The following is a 20,633-nucleotide window of genomic DNA, read 5'->3' on the forward strand; positions in this document are numbered from 1 at the left end:
CTATAATACTTCAATACTTTTTTGCAGTGTATGTGCAGACAGAGCCCTAGCGCCATCGAATATGTACGTCGTCTTGTTGAACATGGGTGTGGTGGTGCCTGCTCTGACCTTTCTTCCTGTTGTGTGCTCAGCTCTCCCCAAGTGCCCGGCGTTCCCAGATTCCGGTTTGGCCCTCCTGAGGACATGCCGCAGGCCAGCTCTTCCCATTCGGACCTGGGACAGCTGGCTTCCCAAGGTGGTATGTGACATTTCCTGGCTTCATTTTCCCTGCAGCCTTGAAGCGCTGAACATGTGCTGCGGCAATTATAACAGAGCTCTTGAATGATATTTCAGGAGACAACTGACTTTTTGTAGACAGTGACTCATGCGAACCAGTAAACCTTGCACTACTCCAGTCTTGTTTTTTTTTTTTGTATAATTGTTCCCATGTGCAGCTCTTAATTTTATATGGTGGCACTCTAGGTCTGGGAATGTATGAAAGTCCCCTGTTCCTTGCCGCGCATGAGGAGGAGTCAGGGGGCCGCAGCGTACCCACCACACCCCTGCAGGTCATGGCCCCTGGTGAGCCTCTCGCCTCACAAACACCTTTGGGGGTTTTCCGATATTCATTTAATGGTTCAGCCGTAAATTTTTTTGGTTCACTGATTTATCTTGTGCCAAATCTTAGTTGTTAAAGTGTCAGCATTCTCTTCCTGGTTTTAGTATCTAAAACCCCTACTCTATTCATATGTTTTGTTATTATGTATTATTTATTTTCTATTCGGAAAGGGTTTTGACGTAGGTTAACTAACTAGTTTAGGTCAGCAGGGTTCTCAAAAGTTCTCAATATCATCTGATAATTATTCAAAAACATTGTGGGGAAACCTTCACAAACAGCTTGGAAAAGTATGAATACTTGGACCAAACTTGCAATTCATTACTTGAATCAGTATGGAATAATCAATGATTATATGAAAAGCTGAAAAACAAGAAAGATATGCATGTGGGCCTTTAAAGATGGTAGTTGACTATTACCCCAGTAAAGATTTACTCTCTTCAGGTAGGTGGGATAGTTTTCAGAATATATTTATTGGACAGCATTTTTGTATACATAGCCCCAAGATTTGCCCAAGACTGAGTGTTTGTGAGTGACTGTGTTCATGATAGAGCCTCACTACGATTTGTCTCTGTTAGTGACCATCTTCACTGAGACCCACCCCGCAGACGTACCAGAGACCGCCTCCCAGTCTGTTCCCATGGTGACCACGACCACGTCCACGCCAGGCCTTTCGGCCACAGGGGACCCCAGTCCAGGCGACGAGAGGGATGAAGTTTTCATGGAAGCGGAAAGTGAAGGGTGTGTCATCCACCCAGAACACCAGCTGCGTTCATTTGAATTACACTGCTTAAAGGGATACTTTCTGGGCTTCGGTGCATGTTTTATCAATGGGCCCAAACATTTTGTGTGTGTGATATTGGATATTTCTAGAAGTTTCAGACGACCTGCTCGCTTTATGATGGCAGCTCTAAGGTATTCGCTATAGGTTCAACAGTACAGAAACTTCCCTAAATGTTTAAAAATGTTCTTCGTCACACAAAAACTATCTGGGCCAGTAAAACGTATGCAAAAACTGAAATGATACTTTAAGAAGCCTCAGAAATTGGGTTGTCCCTTTAAAAAGATAGAGAAAAGAAGCTGCTATACTACATGTCTGTAGCTGTATGGTAGACCTTCAAACAATGTTCCAGCAGAAATTTTGCGGGGGGCGGTAGGGCAAACCACTAAACTTGTCAAAATGGAAAATCGGTCCGTTCCTCCACTGTAGCAATGTGGATTCTACTGAAGGTGTTGAATAAATCCATTTACCCCAGAAGTCTTGTAATGAAATGCTGGTAAGATGCGTGTTGTGCTCTTTTGACCAGGACCACTGTGGAGGCCTCTCTGGAGCCAGAGGGTCAGGCTGAGATGGAGGAGCCACCACAGCCCTCAGACGACGCCGGCCTCTCCTCCACCAACCAGGACCCGTCCTCCAGCTCCACCGGTAGGATGCTCCACTCAGCCTGCTGGCCAGAATCACTGCTTTCCACCGCAGATTTCACACGTTTTCCCTTTAACTCCACTTTAGTTTAAGCTGCCTTGCATTTCAGCATTTTGTCATATTTTCTTTATTTTCCATGTTATGTCCTTATTGAATTTAGTTTTAATATTAATTTTCAATAGTGAACACTTATTCTACACCTGCCTTTGTACAGTAGGTGGTGGTAACTCGTATGCCACAATGCTATTATTTGCCACTGTCACCGTACAAATCCACTACCCCCTGTTGCCCTCCCATTAATATTTTCTAACCCCTCTCCTCACTGGTGAGAAAATAGCCACCATCTCTGAGGTTAAATGAGAGAGCATGTGGGCCAGAGGTGCACAACTCTGGTCCTCAAGGGCTGTTCTCTATACTGGTTCTTGTTCCAACCAATTAACCAATTATCTCTATAAATTATCCTGGTTCAAGCCTGTACTTGAGCTAAATTCAATCATTAGGATACATTTGCAGTCTGCAGCTGCTGCAGCTTACTCATACAATGTCAGATAAGATATGATTGAGTCAATTAAATCATTAAGATCAGAAGTTGGCACAAAATCATGAAACGGATCGGCCCTTGTTGTGCACCCCTGATGTGGGCGTTAGTCTGAGCTGTGCATTGGACGTTGGCTCGAGATGGCTTGAAATCCCTTTCCTTTCCTGTCAGACATGAGCAGCAGCCAGCCCAAAGCCTCCAGGCCGGGACCCAGCCGGCAGCTCCAGCGCTGGACAGAGAGCCAGGGGAGGCACGTCAAGAGAGGTGAGACCCTACACAACAGCGCTACCTACCCGGGTATTCCAGTAAATACAACATTTAAACTAAATTCTACAAATTGTCATTACAAAGCAGCACATCAGGGATATTACTTTTATTTATTAAAAAAAGACAAAGAATTCCAGGCACTGTACATCATGTGCGGTTTTTTAGGAGAGTGGTGGTCTATCTGGTTTCACAGATACTGTGCTGGTTGACTGAGGGCTTGTTTTCTCTGTAGGTGTGATGGGGGTAAGAGGCCGCTTCTGCAGGTGAAGAACACGTGTGACCATCTTCTCTGCACAGCCATGATGACGCACAATCTGCAGCCCTGCATTTCAGCCTGATTTATATACTTTTTAAATTCCTTCTTGTTGTCGTTTTTGTTGTTCTAAAGATTGAGTAATAGTTACAAGCAATGTCCATTTTATTAATAAAATTTGTGAAATGTGATTGCCTGACTTCTCTCGTTCTTTAGAAAAAGCCCTATGGGCAATTGAACCAGTTCTTGACAGAGTTCTGCTGGGAGGGTATGGTCAGTGGAGTGGCCAGGGTTGGTCGATCATCAGCAAGCTTGATTTGGTAGTATTTTGCTGAAAAAAAAAAAGGTTTTATCCATTGTCAGTTTTGAACGTTTGATGCAGGTACATCGGACACTCGCATTCAGACCCTTATTTTACTGAAAAACACAACATGAATTAACTTAGTTGCTCACCATCCAAACCTACTTGGGCTTGGAAAAACCTCAAAACCAGAAAAGCTGAATTGGAATATACACGGTTTCTGGTGTATATGCATGCCCGTGTGCATGAGGAGTGAAGAAAGTTGGCTTGAAAAGACTTCAAGCCCTTGTATGATTCCAGAAGACTTGTGTGGTTTTGTTTCTTTAGTGACATTATGACTAGACTAGTTGGATCTCCCTTCAACAAACTGAATGAAGTTGTGACACACTCGTGTGGGACGAATAAACAAAATCAAAGCCAGTAGATTTTTCATTGAGTCTATGGATTAACATGTTGTCCACTTACTCCTGGAGAAGATGTAGTAGTCGTATCCACCTGGCTGCCTGGGGCTGGGAATGGACACAGCTGAAGTCACAAGATTAGGGAATCCCCTCCACGTTTTGATGTTCATCTCCTTCCCAAGGCCATCCTCTGTCGAAGCTGTAGATGAACACCGATACCGCTTTCATTTTGAGACTACTGATTAAAGCTTGTCGGTTTGCCACACTGGCCTCTAACCTCAGTGTCCGAACAATGGATGTAATATCTTTGTTTGTGCAATTAACGCATCACTTCCCTGGCCTTCAAAAGCATGTTTTGAATGACCCTTGCTGTATACATTGGACCGTGTCCCAGTAAAACACTGGGAGGGTGTATATTTGGAAAATCTAAAGCTTGCACGCTCTGAGTCACATTTACTTTTCCATGTCGGGAACTGCACAGGAAGGGTACATTGTTAAAAAGTGAAACTTAAACGCTTTATCGACACTAAGCTCTTCCAGTGAAAGTAAATGGAAAAACAGTTGAGTGAAGCGCCCATTACCTGCTTGTCTGGTGAAGCGGTTCCTGACTAAAAAGACCCTTTTCGGAACTCTCCTACTGCAGGCAGAGCTTGGTTTGTAGTTGTATTTTTGTACCAGGCCTCCTATGCAAAGCCACAGAAAAGAACCATTAATGAACAACCGCACATTATAGACCAGTGATGGGAAGAGGGTTTGTAGAGAACATCACCTCTTTTGAAGAAGTACACAGAATCTGTCCTCTTCCTGGTTGCAGGCACAGACAGGGCAGCATTGAGCTTTCCAGCCAGCTTGTCAAAGCCAAGAGAGATGGGTTGGGGATAACCCTGATCCATCACATCATTTTTAAATCTCCAATAATAATTTCCCTGCAAGACGTAGAATGAATACCAGATAGAAGGACATGTTTGTTATTGCAATCATAGCTATATTGTTTGAAATTTATTTGAAAGGTCACAGGAATGAGACTATTTTTATTCATTTCGTCTTTTTCAACTCAATTCTAGGACAATTAGGAAAGGGAGATAAGGAATAACCCTGAATGATTCTCCTCAATAACCATGTCCAAGGCACTCAGAGGACATGCAAACGTTAAAAACAGGGACTACTACTATCCATCCATTATCTTAACCCGCTTATCCTGAACAGGGTCGCAGGGGGGCTGGAGCCTATCCCAGCGTACATTGGGCAAAAGGCAGAAATACACCCTGGACAGGTCACCAGTCCATCGCAGGACACACACACCATTCACGCACACACTCATACCCACAGGCAATTTAGACCCTCCAATCATCTTAACCTGTATATCTTTGGACTGGGGGATGAAACCAGACTACCCGGAAGAAACCCACACGAACACGGGGAGAACATGCAAACTCCACACAGAGAGGCCCCAATCAACCGGGATTCGAACCCAGGACCTCCTTGCTGTGAGGCGGCAGTGCTACCCACTGCACCATCCGTGCCACCCAGAGATTACGTTCAAGATTATACCCAGCAAAGCATCCATCTCAATTGTTCACTTGCTTCTTCACCTCCAGAGAGCAACACTCTGAGGCTTTGTTTCCTTTTCTGTGTAGTTCAAAGTCTGCTGTGGAAGTTTTATTACACACTGCTCTTCCTGTGAAGATAAACCAATGTACCTTGATGAAGTAGGTCTTGCCCTCACATTGGCAGCGGGTGAAGACCGTGTCGATGGGTGAAGGGATGCCCCACACGTCTGTTATGCCACGGGCCGGGCCTGGTGACCTGTTGGCATCCAGGACCCAGAAATAATGGCCTGGTGATAAAATGCAAAGGAAGGACTGAATTGCTGAGCCAATATTCTACTAATTTTCTGTCTTATCTACCTAGCATGAAGACATTGCTTCACTTTCCCCATTGTCCTTACAGTGCTGTTTTCATCAACTTTTCACTGCTATAAATGTGTGAAAAGAGTAGCACAACCTCTCATAAAATCCCAAGACCGGAAACAATTGCAGGGTTACATAATCTCAGTGGAGCTGGACGGCACTTATCATCACTCTACAAACTTTGAACGTAATCAGATGTTCAGCTGGACATTACATACCTCTGAACACGACAACTGTTCCATTACGAAGAGTCGTCAGTCCACTGATGGGTCGACCACTGCATAGATTGGTGTCGTTGTTGTCTTCTAGGCAAAGAATAACAAAAGGCCAAAAGTAATTTTAAAATGTGAAATCCAGTCGAGGAAATAAAATTAATTGAACATATTTAAGTGTGTTTGTACGTAAATGGTTCCTTTTCTAGATCAGGATAATTTCCCAAATTCATATTTTTTCGCTCTGCTTTAAAATGTTAAGAATCTGTTTTTCCATTATACAGAAAAGCTTTAGTGTATTCCTCCAGAATTTTTTCAAGACTCCTGCCAACTGGGAAGTATGTTTTTTAACGCAGACTACCAGAAGCTTTTACCTGGGAGGTAGTCATTGGGGTTGTCAGTGGTCCATGTTTGAGTGATGTCTGTCTGAGTGCTGGGTCTGGTGGGCATCTTGGAGGGCTGTAAAGGGGAGGGATTGGGCCTCGCTGGGGCAGTCGTGGGATCGGCTGCGGGGGTGGGCTGTGTCTCAGTGTTCTGAGCTTCGTCTGCAGGTGTGGGGCCCCTGGTCTGAGCAGTGTTTGTGATGTCACCTCCCGCCAGCGATGTGTCAGCTCCTGAGGCTGTAGCAGGCGATGGCAGCTCAGTGTCGACAGCTGTGCCGGTCAGCAGTGGCGCGACAGACGTGTTGCCCTTGGCTGAGGTTCCTGAAGGGGCGGTGGTAGAGGCATCGTCTGCTTCTGTACTTGAGGAGGAAACATGCGTGACTGTAGAGGTCTCATCTTGTGAAGCGGAGGGGACTCTGCCGGTAGGGGCTGATGTAGGCTTGTTTGTGGGTAGCACTTGGTCAGAACTCTGAGTGGCGGATGGCGATGACTCTGTAGTGCCAGGGGTAGCAGCCGTGCCAGCTTCAGGGGTGGTAGTAGTGCCAGTTTCAGGGGTGATGGTAGTGCCAGCTTCAGGGGTGGTAGTAGTGCCAGCTTCAGGGGTGGTAGCAGTGCTCAGTGGCTCCTGTGGCATCTGAGTGGTTGGCTTGGGGCTTACGTGGGAGATTACGTCACGCTCACTGGCTGGAGTCATGCTGGGGTTTGTGAACTCTGAAACTGTGGGGGACTGGTTGGTAGAGTCACTTTGCCATTCAGGAACTGGTGAGGTGGGGGGAAGGGGTGGATAATAAAATGCATTCATTCAACTTTGTTAAATTGGCAATTGCTTCATGTTCATTGACCGTTTGACCGGAATGAAATGTTATTTCCCTCAATGACTCCACATATTTACTTCAGAAGTGGCACAATTTGAACATTTCACTGTCTCCAAAAGGCGTTCTCTCATTTCTGCCCACCTTTCCCTACTCTGCCTAAGGGTCCACTACCACATGCATGAGCAGCTTACTACCTGGATAACAAACCATCCCTTCAAACTCAATTCAGTAAATGTATTTTTAACTGTCAAATGAAATGGAATTGACCCCCAACTCTGGTACAGTACTAACAGTTTTAGCCCTCTTATTGCTCCATTGATATCCTTCCATGCAGTCTTTCCTTGTAATTCAATGTCGATAAAAGCTAGTCAAAATAATACATCATCAACTTAATATTTTAGTACTGTTGCTCAATGAAGCATTCTAAAATGAATCACACTGATGTCATTTATTTTTTTATCAGCCTGTAAATGCTTGGCACATGTGAAATACTTCAGAGCCCCACCACCTGTTATTGCAACGGGAGACTCACTGGATGGTACTGAAGTGGAGACATCGGTGTTTTCGGTAACAGGAGGAATCCCTGTGGAGTTGTGAGGCAGCAGTAGATCTTCAGTGAAAAGTGTGGAAAGCTCCTCTTTAATCGCACCTTGCTCACTCCACAGAGGAAGCATGACTACAGTGCTCAGTGGGGTGTAGGCACCATCCGGAGATAACAACTCTTCCGTTGAATTTACCAACAAGGGCTCTTGCCCGCTCATGCTGTCTTGATACATGGCTGCTGTGGGGCCAGCATCTGGGACCTGATATGGGGTCTGATCTATGCCCTCTGTAAGAAATAATCAGCAAAATGGTCAAAAGTGAAAATGGCACCAGGGATCCAAATGAACTTGCTGAAGCAGTAGCAGAGGTGGTACAATCATAATGTAGATGCAAGACCATGCTCTCACCATCTCCTTGAACCTCCTCTTTAGGCAGCATGGGTGATGGAGGGGAGGACAGAGGAATTAGATGGTTGTCCTGTAAATCTAAAACGACACAAGTGTATTATTTCGCAAAAATGAATGTATATTAATCACAAAAAACTAAGTTTTAAGTGAAATGTTTGCATTTGCTGAAAGCCTCAAAAGACAGGAAATTAAATTGATCAGCCCTTACGCTAACACTAGCCTGCTACCATGCTCACTTTAATTTCCATGCCATTTCTTGGCAGTTTGAACAATTCTACAAATCGACTTGGAAATTAATGATACTAAATCAATTATGCTTGTTGGGAGGTGAGCAGCTTCTTGTTTGACTGGAGACATGTTTTTACCAGAGACTCAGACAGGGATTCGGTTTTAGATCCCGTTTGGATCTGGATACTCAGCCCATAGTGCCTCAGCCAGAGTAATCCTTTCTGTGCTCATTTTCCCAGTGACTCAACCCCTCACTCATTTTATGACCGCTGATTCTGAGCTCTGAGATCCATGCAAAAGCAACTTTTATGCAATTATATTATTCCCCATTTTACCCAGTGACTTCCTTTTCCACCAAGGACGTAAATTTAGAATCCATAGACCCCGAGAAGTGCAACCTTCTAAGGGGGTCCTATGAATATAACACAAATGTATATGCTTCCCTGGATAAGTGTCTCTTAAATATAGTCCACTGAGTATTCTTTTTCTGTTAGGCCCTGCCGTGTTTAATGTCCTCCTTGCCTGGGGAGCTCTTAGTGTGAGCAACAGTTACATCAGCTTCATTTATCAGTTTACTGGTTTGAGGCTCTAAGGAAATGTCATTTTAAATAGATTTAAGTAAACAAGTATTCACTCACAAGCGACAAATATCTGAAAATAATTCAGATTGGAATCATTGTAAAAATTCTACATGCAATATCACTGCAATATTAAGGCTGCTTAATACAGGTCAACGTTTTTTGTTCTGCTGTTGCAAATGTTAGAGCTAACTTGTTTATCTTTTAGTTTTTGCATTTGGTGCTTTTTATTGCTGTTTTTTGGTCAGTTTCTGGAATTAGAGTTTTTCTGTCTCTGACAGAACTTCTATACATGAGTAACTGAAGGAAAACCCATATACAATGTAAAATAATATGTCAGCACTGGATGACAACAATGTATAGCAAGTATTTGGCCAATCCATTGAGTATGGAAGGACATCCAGCATGAACAAATTGACATTTTTAAACCCCAGAATTGACATGCTTGTATGTATAGATAAGGAAATGATACTTGCCTGTACCACAGTGCATTTGATAATCGGGACAGCACTGGTTATAGAGTGTGCACTCAGGATCACAGTAACAAGGCCTACCCCTCTTAAAGGACTCGCTACAGCGACCTTTACATGAGTCACCTGGAATACAACCAATCATCTCATTAATAATGTTCGACGAGAATAATGTTTGACGAGAATGTCCATTTTACCATCCAGCTGAGCACAACTCAACTCAACTAAAGGCCAACTTTAAAAGGACAATTTTCATGAAAGGGACTTTGATCTACCTGCATCATGAAATGTTTCATACTTAACATTAACTAATAGATCTGTGGCAATAGTAAGTATTTTCATTAGGATACTTCAAAGGTAAAAAGACACCCAAACAAATTAAGAGCACAAGCAGAAACCCTTACTTGTGGTGCATGAAGACTCATAGTCCTTGCAGCACTCTTTGTGACTAAGACAGTCATAGTCACAATGGCAGATATTACCCCTGTAATATGATTCCCCACATCTGTCACTGCAGCTTTCTGATAAGAGAATAAACACAAAATATTCTGATTCAGATTTACACTAACTACACTTTTACTGAATTGTAGTGTTATGTAAATGTTAGAGTTATGTCACAATAAATATAAAACAATTACAAATGAGGTAAATAAACCATACATGTTCTGAACAGTTAGCGATGTACAATTTTCAAGCATGCACACAGTAAGTACTGCATGAGCAAGTAGTAGGTAGACTGCACTTGTTTTATGCTGGTCTAATGCTGTTCAGGGAGCTATGCTTTGCCTTGGTAAATTATTATTTTTCATTGCAATCACTTTAAAACACTTAAATGGTTTCTTAGATATCTCTGTTCTCTGAGAAATATATTAAATGATATAAAAAATGCATAGAATGATTAAAGACTGAACTCACCTTGAGCTGAGTAGAGAGGGAGAAGAGCACATACCAATACCAGAAGGGAGCCAAGTGAAAATGGAGTGACCATTGCTGATACCTACGTATATCAACCTGAGGGGCAAAATATATTTTTAAAACAGACACATTATTAAGAATAATAAAAATGAAATAAATATACATGACAATATGTGGCAAATTTAAATCCATATCCAAATATGGCATCTTACCATATGCTTTAGATACCATTAGGCAAGACTATTTAAATTCCTCTGTGAAATAAACAAAAACAATACTCACCTAAAGAATGAGAGCTCCAAGCCAACCTAGATATCCTTGGTTGATATGGGTTTTTATATGGTGTGAAGGGGATGGATTTGTCGTCAAGGCAGGTCTGTCTAATTAGCTAATCCAGTAAGTTAAACCACAAGTTATGTACCCACTAGAGGCACAGACATATTTATGTGCGCACAGGAAGAAATTCCAGACTACACACTTTCAATCCTGTAGGCTTTGAGTAAGAGTTGGACAGACATCAAAATCCATTTTTTTAAAGGGCACAGGCTACAGCCTTCTTGATGTCCAAAAACAAAATGTTCCAATATATTACAGAGTTGATAATGCCAAAAAAAATGTAATTTAAGATGGTTCTCAGTTCCTGTTCATAAAAGAACCATGACGCATCACACAAGTTTGAGACGTTACAAGTAAAAAAAAAAGTTTTTTTCATTTCAGGGAAGTCAGTGTCAATAACAAAAACTTGCCAAAATCCAATATTGCATTTCATTAAAAGCAAAGAAATGAACAAATATTTACTTACATTAGGATTATAGTCAGTATTTACTGAAAATACCAGTCAATAGTTCACTGTTCAGTGTTTCACATTCACAGGGTACCTCCATCCGTCCCAGGGGTGTTAAACTAAGCAAACTTGCTGCTCTGTGTCTAGGAAAAATGTAATGTACACATGAGCATTACAGTCATAACATATACAGTAGTCTATAGTTTTCTGAAAATATATCCTCATTTCCTGTCTCAGAATAAAGCAAACAGTGGTAGTGGCTCTCTCTCCATATACATATACAGTGTGCTCCAGAATTATTGGCACCCATAGTTATTGACACATGCATTATTTTCCAACATTCTTACATTTTTCAAATCGAAAATGTATTTCCCCAAAAACAAGTTTTACCATTATTGCTGCCCCTGGTTATTTGTGCAAACACCTCTGGCAAAAATGACAGCTATGAGTCTTTTTCTATAATTTGTGATGTGGTTAGAGATTACATTTGGAGGGATTTTTTAACATGCAGAACCTTTCAGATTCCTTGGGTTTGCACTTCCATTCAGACCACATGTTTTTGATGAATGTGCTGTATGAATGTTGTTTTCACTTTTCATTTCTGTGTGGATTTTGATATATGTTTAGAGTCATTGTCCTGCTGGACAATCTACCAATGACCAAGTCTCACCTTCCTAGAAGAGACAACCAGATTTTCTGCCACAATTTTCTGGTACTTTGTTGATTTAATTGAACCATTGATGTTAAATAGTTCCCCTGGTCCACTGGCACCAACACATCTCCAAAACATCATGACCCACCTCCTTATTTGACAGTAGGTATGATGTGCTTCTCCTTGTATGCATTTATCTATATAATGACTCCAAACATGCATCACAATTCACACAGAAATGGTTAAGTGAAAACAACATCCATGTTCTGCAATGGCCATTTCATTCTCCAGACTTATCCCATCAAAAACCTGTGGTCTTAACTGCAGATGGTCCATAAGCAAGAACCAAAGATATCAATGATTCAGAAAAGTTCTGCATGGAGGAATGGTCAAAAATACCTCGCAATGATTGGCTGATTAAATATTTGCATTCATTGACTTGGTGTACACATGTACCTAATAAAGTGGTCACTGAGCCTATATATAAAAACACCAATTTCAGTAACCCTCTTGTGGGTATTCTGTGAAATTGGCAGCACATTCTCTAGTGCTAATGGAAAAAGCGAATGTTTTCATTAGTAGCCCACGTAATGATGAAATAGTTTGAATGAGAAAGCAAGGCAAGTTCGGCAATGATTAAATGTGGGGGTTACTACTGTTGAAAGCAGCGCAGGGAGGAAAAAATTACACATTTCTGTACTGAGGTAATGTCTTCAAAACAACACCCAGGGCTCCTCCTTTGAACACATATCCGCAGAATCCATATTATTCATAAACACCTGGGACATGTTTTCCAAAAAGAAAAGAAATGAATACACAGTACTAATTCAATCTATCACCTAGCAATGGCAACACATATGATCATTTACAGGTTTACCATAGACAGACTCCCCCAAATCTGGAACATGGACTGATGAAAAAACAGATGTTCCAAGCTTTTCTCTTTATCCAGCTAACTCTGTAATCCACTCTGTAAACTCAGTTTGTGATATACCCCCATGTCATGGAGGCTTTATCAGCTGTGAATGTCTAAAGAATGTCAGTGTTGCATTTCACATTTGCACACTGCCTGTTCTAATTACATAGCTACTTTTACATTTAGCAGGCACTTTTAAGAGAGTAACAAGGCGTATTTTATTTATTTACTTATATATATATATATTATTTTTATTTTTTTCCCCACATAATCCCACCTGGTAATAGTTCCTCCAACACCCAATTTACAAGCAGTTCCCTAACAATTATACTATTTACAGAATATGATGATATATTCATTAGCATATTGAGTGGTGTTCTTTTGAAGTTCTCCTTGAAAACCAAAGGCATTTTTTTCGGTTTCATTCTTCAATGTTTGAGGAAGCGTGGTTATTTTATATTTATCTCTGACAAATTATAAAGTTTCTGCCATTAAAATATGTTGGAAAATCAACGACATCGATTGTATTATCACTTCAACAATCTATATTTAGCCTAATTATGATGGATGGCCTTGTACACTCTTCCACGCGTACAGTAAAAGCTGTGCACAGAAATGCACACACCTGCGTTTCTTCAAACTAACCTGGTACCGACCATTACAGTGTAAGAAATGTTGATAAGCGATGCATTTATTAACTTAAAGTAAATGCTGATAGATAAGTACGAAGCGTACATTTACGAATACAGTTAGTGCCGTCATTCATTTCGGTGCTTTAAAACTCGGTTTTACATCGAGTTTCCCCATACTATGTCATCCCCAGTTTCTAACGTCGATGGTTCATTCCAAATCCGTGACAGGAAAAACCGGTGTTTACACACTCGAGACAGGAAGCTTATTTTGTGTTTGTAGCTTGCTTGCTACTATCTAATCGTTAAAATGGTATTTGCACACGTATTGAACTTTTGTGAAATGTAAATGACGTATTATTTGTCCTATCAACTAATCTATCAGAAACGTATTAGTCGTAACACCGTCCACAGAAACTTGAAAAAGCAGGTCGCCATCAATGGCTAGCTAGCAAGCTAGCAACACCTCAGAAAGAAGTGACACACAGGTAAACCCCCTCAATATGGCATGTTGATATCTAACGTAAGCAAACATACTAAAGTTGTCGTGGTGGTGGCGGCGGCTTGCTAATGCATATTACTACTTGGCGAGCAATATTGTACTGATAACCACACGCATTGGCTATATTTACCGTGTAAACTAGCAAGCTAGCATCAGTAAACTAGCATACCTTGCTCGACATGATGATCGTTTAAGTTACGCTAACTTGTCGATTTAAATGAGCACTTTTCCTAACGGGCTCAAGAGCCTGCTGTGCTAACGTTATCACGGTCGGCTTTTGCTTGTTAACCACGATAGTTTGTTAACTATTGACCAGCTCAACTACATTAAGTTAACGTCACAACTGCAGCAATAGTTTGGTATCAACCCAACACCCAAATATAACCTCTGCTATGTAGCCACTATAACTAGTGTTCAGAGCCAACTTTAATAATGTAAAATCCACTTAAAAAGGAGCTAGATTGCCAGCGTAATTAACGTTAGAGCTAACGTAGCTACTTTAGTAAAAATAATAATAATAATGTGCGCTGGTTACCTAGCTAACTGTTTTACTTCATTAGGTGCTCTAATGTTGCAAAACACGACGACAGCTATCTAGACGAGTAACTAGGGCCTCCAGTTTGGTACTTGGATATATTGCATTAATTGAAAATAAAATGCTACTACCCCAGCTGGCTACGTAGCAAGCCACCGAGTTGTTTGGTATCTGCTTCTGTTGGACAGACCATAACTTTTCCTGATCGGAATATTGAATGTTTAACCCGTAACTTGCTTACTTTCCTAAATTAAGTTGCTTGGCGTAAGGCAAGTACAGTGCAGCAAGAAAAAGACACGTCCCCATTTTACACATGATGCATTGTAGGCACACTCCCAGCTAAACAGAAGTGCACATGGTTTTTGCTATAGCAGCATTACACTACATTACCTACACAAATGAAAGTACATCAGGTATTATTACTGAGTTCATACGATGTGTGTCCTTGGCAGGCCCTACACAGTGTCTCCAGGGTGACCATGGGGTCAGAGAGTAGTGCTCTCAGGAGCTGCACTTTGGAGGAGCTGCTCCTTACCCTTCCTTCAGGACTGACTATGTACTCTGCACAGCTCCAGGATGGCAAACCTGCTTCTGTGTTTGTTCACAAACAAGGCAATGAAGACAAAGTCAGTAAAGCTGCAAAGGTACGCATGGATCCAACAGTGTTTTAGCTTTGGCCAAGAATTCATATCACTGCTGTGATATTCTGTGTGAATTTGGACATAAAATTCCCCTTAGGTCTTATATTTCCCTGGACTTTTTTACAAACCCCCATACGTTAGAAGGATTGTAACAATACCGAGGTGTTTTTCGTACCATGCGCAATTAAAAAATGACAGAATAAAGGAGGCATCTATGGGGCCAAAAATGCTCAAATATGGCAAAAAAAAAAATTATAAAAATTTGATTGCAAGTTCCTCAAAAAACAATTGGGACCCAAATCTGAAATATACATCAAATATCCTTCCACAGGGAACTGTCTGTGGAAAATGTCAGACATCAAGGGAATTCTGTGTCCAAATTCACTCAGAACATCCCTTTTAATTGCTGTCCTGGTGCCCTGTAATTAGTTGTTGCTGATTAATTGTACTGGGGGAACAGGGCCTGTTTGATAGGCCTGTTTGATCTTTGGTGTGAAAATGAAAATGAACACAGCTGCACTCCACATATGACGTTTGCGTGTGTTGTTCTTCTCCAGCACCTGAAGACCCTGAGGCACCCGTGCCTGCTGCGCTTTCTGTCCTGCTCGGTGCAGGCCGGGGGAGTTCACTTGGTGACGGAGCGTGTGCAGCCCTTGGAGTTGCTGCTGGAGAACCTCAGTCCTGAGGAGATCTGCGCTGGCATCTATGACCTTCTGCAAGCCCTCGTCTTCCTTCACGACAGAGTGGGTCTCTACCTTTGATTATCTGACATGCGCTCACAGAACTGGATGGGGAAATAAGTCTAGAAACCTTTCGGAACATTAAATAAGACCAATTTTTGAATTATAGACTTGAATATGTATCTTTTTTGGACATTGGTGTCGTTATTTCTCAAAAGAATATCTTACAAATGTCATGGTGCTCCAAGCATACTATTCTTTGTGTAGTGAATGATCTTTTTTCCTCATCACCAGGGAAAATCTAGCCACAACAACGTGTGCGTTTCCTCAATCTTTGTCAGTGAAGATGGCCATTGGAAACTTGGAGGAATGGAGACTGTCTGCAAGTTTCCTGAAGCAACCCCTGAGGTGACAAATGTGATTGTGAATCTGAAATGATTGGAATAGAAAATATTTGTCATAAGTGTTCAAAATCCTTTTGTCCTAATTTAGTTTTAAATTAAAAACTAGTTTAGTATTTAAATGAACAGTGTTCGAGAGGGTTATATTTTCAGACATATGTAGTGTTGGTTTTTGTCATCAGTTCCTTCAAGGCATTCAGAACGTGAGAGAGAAATCTGCTGTTCCACCTGAGGAGAGGGTATGTAAAGTAACAATTTCTTTCCATATCCTGATAATGTTTTCACAATATTCACCTGTTCTTTGGTCAGAATGTATGTGAACCACAATGAATTGAATTACAAAGGTTTTGACATGGTTTAAAAACCATTCATTTGTTTGCAGATTGATAGCTTTAAAACACTGCCAGACAAATATGGCCATTCAAGAGATTCCTTTTCATTTGGAGTGTTGGTTGAAAACTTCATCCCACTTCTGAATGGCTATGGTAAGTTAACATAATTGTGTTAGCGTCAATGATTTGGTACCAACTTGTCACCACTGGCTTAATATTCATGCCTGCCTACACTGGTGTACTGATGTTTAAAGGCAGTGGATTGTAAATAGGTCTGTTTTCGTTAATAACAACGTGCAAATATGAAACTAAAGTGAAAGATTACAAAATGATATTTACTTGATGAGATATTTACTTCAGGAGTTGGGAGTCTACTTTGCTAAAGGGTACAGAGACCATGGCTGACCTTGTGTTTCAAAATACAAGATGGCCTATATAATAGAACAGATGCACATTTTGTACAAAGTAAGGATATTGTTTAGCCAGCAGGTTACTCTGCTTCTCCGGGAGTGTCTGTATCTGCACACCCTTTTGGAGGGTGTGGGCACATTTTTGTCTCAGATTACCAGAGGACGTTGCAGTCATAGAACAAGCCTGCAAATATAATTTGGCATTCCAAATTCAGTAGGGAATTATTATTTTTTTTAAATTGCTGAGCAAAATACTTTTTGTGTCCCATATTCTGTATCTAACCAGTATAAATATGTCTTTGGTATGCTGTACTGTAGTCTCTGAGGAGCTATTGGAGAGTTTTAAGCGCACCCTGCACCAAAGCCTTCTGAACCCCGACCCCTTCTCTCGCCCATCACTCAGCAGCCTGCTGACTCATGAGTTTTTCAGGTACGCCTTTATGAATGTGTACAATTGAGGAAAAAAGAAAAGAAGGGGGTTTTCTTTGTTTTTTTTATAACTTAAACTGGTTTGATCTTTAACCAGGTTGCTTACAAATTCCACACCTTTTTGTGTAAACAGGAACGACTTTCTTGAAATAGTAAATTTTCTGAAGAGTTTGACTCTGAAAACTGAGGAAGAGAAGAATGAATTCTTCAAGTAAGTCCTTTATCATCACTTCAAAGTCTGAATCTTAGTCAAACACAAGAACTTGTGAATAAACTACTGTTTATAAATTACTATGAATTTGAATAAATTGCTGCTGTATCTGTTACGATTAATCAGAACCACTCTAACTGTTACAAATTAATTTGACAGAACCACTTTGCCTGTTACAAGTTCATTCATCAGCACCACTAAGTGCAGCTCTTTGCAGGTTTCTTCTGGACCGGGTTCAGAGCCTTCCTGAGGAGCTGATTGCAGACCGACTAATCCCAAAAATTCTAAACTCCCTGGTGTTTGCAGAACCCACCGCCATAAAAAGTTTCCTCCCTCATCTCCTCAGGCCAAAGAAGGGTGGGTATTCTTTTTCCTGTAGTGATCTCCAGTAGCCACCATATCTCACCCCTGTCATTAAGGAGCATTTGGTAATTTACCATGTAATGAAGACAGCAAATTAGTTGTATCAATATTTTTAAATTTTTTGGCAATTATAATTTTCATTTGAATTATCTGAGACATAAGTACTGAGAATGGTATTTTAACCAAGCTCCACATTGTATATTGTTTTTTTTTTTCTTCTCTCCTATGTAAGAGGAAAGCCACAACCTATTTGTCTATCGTACAAATGTAATCGCTGTTCCCCTCATTAATTTTACTTTGTTTTTGTTCAGATTCAGGTAGCAGCAGCGAGGACTGTCTCCTGTCTGTGCCCCTCTACCGGAAATATGTGATCCCCCAGCTACTGAAACTGTTCAGAGTTAACGAGGAGCACGTAAGAATGGTGCTGCTGTCCCACATTGAGGTTTATGCTGATCTTTTCTCTCACGATGAACTGAAGAATCAGATACTACCTCAGGTTTGTGTCTTGGAAATCCTTTCCACACCTTTTCCGGAGTGTACTACATGTTATCCATCGGTCTGTAATGGTCCATCCTTTCAATACATTTTTTGTTGTTTAATGTGTCATGTGTATGTTTTCCCACCTATGTCTCTTGCAAGCATTCTACATTAAGATAAATGGGCACGATGCACACCCATTTATTTTACTTTGTATGGACGGATTTAAGGTAAGCTGCACTGATTATGGATTTCACCCGTTTTGAATATTACAGATTTTGCTTGGAATGAGAGACACAAATGATTCACTAGTTGCCATGACGCTGCGGAGCCTTGCAGTGCTTGTTCCCTTACTTGGGGCTCAGGTGGTGGTTGGTGGAGAAAGAGCCAAAGTATTCAAAAGGACAACACCCAACTTCACCAAGTCCACTGAGGTCACCCCAGAAAGTAAGGGATTTTTGTGCTTTGAAACTTTTCACTTCATGGTCCAGCTGTTTTAGCAGTACATATATGAATGTTTGTTTCTTTGTAGGCTCTCCTATTCACATCGTTGACACGTTACCTCCCCAAATCACCAAATCTCCCAAAATCCAGAAACTTTTCCCCAAGCCCTCTGGAAGCAGAGAGGTGGTGCTGGAGAACATGGACTCCCTTTGTTCCGTAGAGGACTCTGGTGAATTTCAAGTGGCAGCAAAATCAGGTATTGTTTAATGCTAGATCTAGAATTGGCCACAGATATAGGAATTCAGGGATTTCTCAAATGTGCAAAAAGGTGCCTATGACTCCTGTAATACTACGGTTTACCTTTCAAAATGTATGTTCCTTTTACAGTCACAGCTATCCACAGAGACATGACTTTACCTCTGAATGGATACAGTGAAGGAAGAGATCTCGACAGGCCTGAGCGACCAGCTGAGGAATGGCCAGATTGGAGCGATGCTGAGGAAGTGGACAAGGACCGAAACCATCCTGTGCAGATCCATCTCCAGGCCATGGAAAAGCAGGAAAGGGCCAACGTCAACATCTCGGCCGAGCCTCACGAGGAAGAGGAGCCCTGGGATGACTTTGAGGAATCTGAAGTCACCTCGTCTCAGTCCCCGACAACAACGGCCTGGGACTCCACAGTTCCAGTGCAGGGTGGCTCTGGAGTAAACCCTGTGTTAGAGTCAGCAAAACCTTCAAAAGCCCTGAAGCTGACCATCTCCAAAACTGTAACCGAGAGTAAGCCCACTGCATGGAACAGTAGCTGGGACCAGGAGGGTGATGTGAAACCAAACATACCATCGAGAGACTCAGCTAAGATAAACCACACACGGAAAGACGCAGGGAACGGGGGTTTGGGAGAGGAGTTTACAATCGAAGTAAAAAAGAAACCAGAGAAGGACCCCGAGATGGATTTCTTTGCCGATATGGTACCAGATATTAAACTTTTCTCATCATCTTTGTTAGCGCCCTCTGAAAGGACCGTTTCCAGTTCTGGACTTTTTACAGTTCAACCTTCTCAACATACTAAGCCTACAGATTTGGATCTATCAGTAGACCCACAAACACTCACAGCAAAGTTTGCTGCAACTGAGGTCGAAGTAAGTATCGCCCGAAATTGAGCTTTAAAAAAAATAAAATAAAATAAATTTTAAAAAAATGATGGGGAGCAACTTCCTGCACTGCTCTCCATATTGAATTTGGCATGTTTGTTCTGTACAGTGTTAAGCACCGTTTACATTTCTGTGATCCTCACTTCATTGCTTGGTTCTTGCAGACAGAAGAAGCAGGTTGGGGTGATGGTGATGATCTGAACTGGGAAGATGGGAATGCCTGGTGATCAACTAGAAGAGTAGCTGCTCAAAGCCATAAAGTCGAAGTTGCACGTGGTGCAGACCCTGCCACCTTCCCTTTGGAAAAGGCCAATCGGAGCAATTCCATCTTCCATCCAGAGTTCCTTTGTCATATTTTAATCTCAAATCTTGAAAATAATTTGCCATTTAGATGTTTTCTATTGCTCACTTTACCTCTGCAGGTTTAAACATACCAAGTTAATTTGCATAATTATATAGACACGATTAGCTTTTTTTTTCCGTTTTCGGTTTATAAAAGGCCACACTTACCAGGTAATGTTTCAGTTTGACTGGATACATTCAATTAACTTTGCCAAATCCTACAAATTTAGTTTTCTGCAGTGGTTGTGGATCTTGGGGGTGGGCTATGGAACAGTTATAGGTTAAAGGTTAGAATGTGCCATAGGTTTTCAGTGATGTATGACCAGGCCTTATAAGGACACTTGATTGTCCAAAGTGAAACCAATATACCTTTAATTTGGAGGAAGGTAGACATAATTTATTTGTATTTACAGCTGCTGATGGAATAAATCATTTTTTGATTCAATTTTGTCTTGAATACATGAGACCTATTGAGTGCTTCAGACACTTGGTAAG

The 20,633-nt window shown here is 41.4% G+C and overlaps 3 protein-coding genes across 7 annotated transcripts in view; 2 read left to right on the forward strand and 1 right to left on the reverse strand.

The window, feature by feature from the left end:
- tprb (translocated promoter region b, nuclear basket protein) overlaps positions 1 to 3,267 on the forward strand; it is a 21,663-nt gene extending 18,396 nt beyond the window's left edge. For all 3 annotated transcript variants that reach the window (XM_061237878.1, XM_061237879.1, XM_061237880.1), the window contains exons 46-51: positions 132 to 238; positions 463 to 561; positions 1,174 to 1,336; positions 1,903 to 2,021; positions 2,728 to 2,820; positions 3,056 to 3,267. In XM_061237878.1, the coding sequence (XP_061093862.1) occupies positions 132 to 238; positions 463 to 561; positions 1,174 to 1,336; positions 1,903 to 2,021; positions 2,728 to 2,820; positions 3,056 to 3,090 (616 nt within the window). In that variant the 3' untranslated portion in view covers positions 3,091 to 3,267. The remainder of the gene's footprint in view (positions 1 to 131; positions 239 to 462; positions 562 to 1,173; positions 1,337 to 1,902; positions 2,022 to 2,727; positions 2,821 to 3,055) is intronic.
- Positions 2,915 to 11,948, reverse strand: prg4b (proteoglycan 4b). 3 transcript variants are annotated; one of them, XM_061237883.1, is made up of 13 exons: positions 10,522 to 11,947; positions 10,240 to 10,335; positions 9,729 to 9,845; positions 9,331 to 9,450; positions 8,049 to 8,126; positions 7,631 to 7,927; positions 6,275 to 7,042; positions 5,907 to 5,993; positions 5,479 to 5,615; positions 4,548 to 4,704; positions 4,360 to 4,461; positions 3,843 to 3,977; positions 2,915 to 3,407 (listed from the first exon to the last, which is right to left on the reverse strand). In XM_061237883.1, the coding sequence occupies exons 2-13, from the start codon at positions 10,310 to 10,312 to the stop codon at positions 3,301 to 3,303; spliced, it is 2,178 nt and encodes a 725-aa protein (XP_061093867.1). In that variant the 5' UTR covers positions 10,313 to 10,335; positions 10,522 to 11,947; the 3' UTR covers positions 2,915 to 3,300. The 3 variants fall into 3 exon arrangements, with proteins under 3 accessions (XP_061093867.1, XP_061093868.1, XP_061093865.1); XM_061237884.1 differs by having other exon boundaries at positions 5,907 to 5,990; positions 10,240 to 11,948; XM_061237881.1 differs by having other exon boundaries at positions 10,240 to 11,946.
- Positions 11,949 to 13,425: 1,477 nt separating this feature from the next.
- On the forward strand, positions 13,426 to 20,583 carry scyl3 (SCY1-like, kinase-like 3). The gene is made up of 14 exons (XM_061239923.1): positions 13,426 to 13,708; positions 14,710 to 14,901; positions 15,456 to 15,641; positions 15,873 to 15,986; positions 16,162 to 16,218; positions 16,362 to 16,464; positions 17,040 to 17,151; positions 17,284 to 17,361; positions 17,579 to 17,718; positions 18,036 to 18,220; positions 18,477 to 18,648; positions 18,734 to 18,901; positions 19,033 to 19,784; positions 19,961 to 20,583. The coding sequence occupies exons 2-14, from the start codon at positions 14,737 to 14,739 to the stop codon at positions 20,021 to 20,023; spliced, it is 2,295 nt and encodes a 764-aa protein (XP_061095907.1). The 5' UTR covers positions 13,426 to 13,708; positions 14,710 to 14,736; the 3' UTR covers positions 20,024 to 20,583.
- Positions 20,584 to 20,633: the final 50 nt, after the last annotated feature.

This window comes from Conger conger, chromosome 4, assembly GCF_963514075.1.
Source record: "Conger conger chromosome 4, fConCon1.1, whole genome shotgun sequence".
Taxonomy (NCBI): Eukaryota; Metazoa; Chordata; class Actinopteri; order Anguilliformes; family Congridae; genus Conger; species Conger conger.

Bases quoted from the DNA above. Each gene is read 5' to 3' on its own strand.
- prg4b (XM_061237883.1), bottom strand. From the start codon at position 10,312: ATGGTCACTCCATTTTCACTTGGCTCCCTTCTGGTATTGGTATGTGCT. The intron at 9,451-9,728 runs GTAAGGGTTTCT...GTTGTATTCCAG, and splicing joins TGAGTCTTCATGCACCACAA to GTGACTCATGTAAAGGTCGC. The intron at 4,705-5,478 runs GTACATTGGTTT...TACGTCTTGCAG, and splicing joins GCAAGACCTACTTCATCAAG to GGAAATTATTATTGGAGATT.
- scyl3 (XM_061239923.1), top strand. From the start codon at position 14,737: ATGGGGTCAGAGAGTAGTGCTCTCAGGAGCTGCACTTTGGAGGAGCTG. The intron at 16,219-16,361 runs GTATGTAAAGTA...ATTTGTTTGCAG, and splicing joins CTGTTCCACCTGAGGAGAGG to ATTGATAGCTTTAAAACACT. The intron at 17,152-17,283 runs GTACGCCTTTAT...TTGTGTAAACAG, and splicing joins CTGACTCATGAGTTTTTCAG to GAACGACTTTCTTGAAATAG.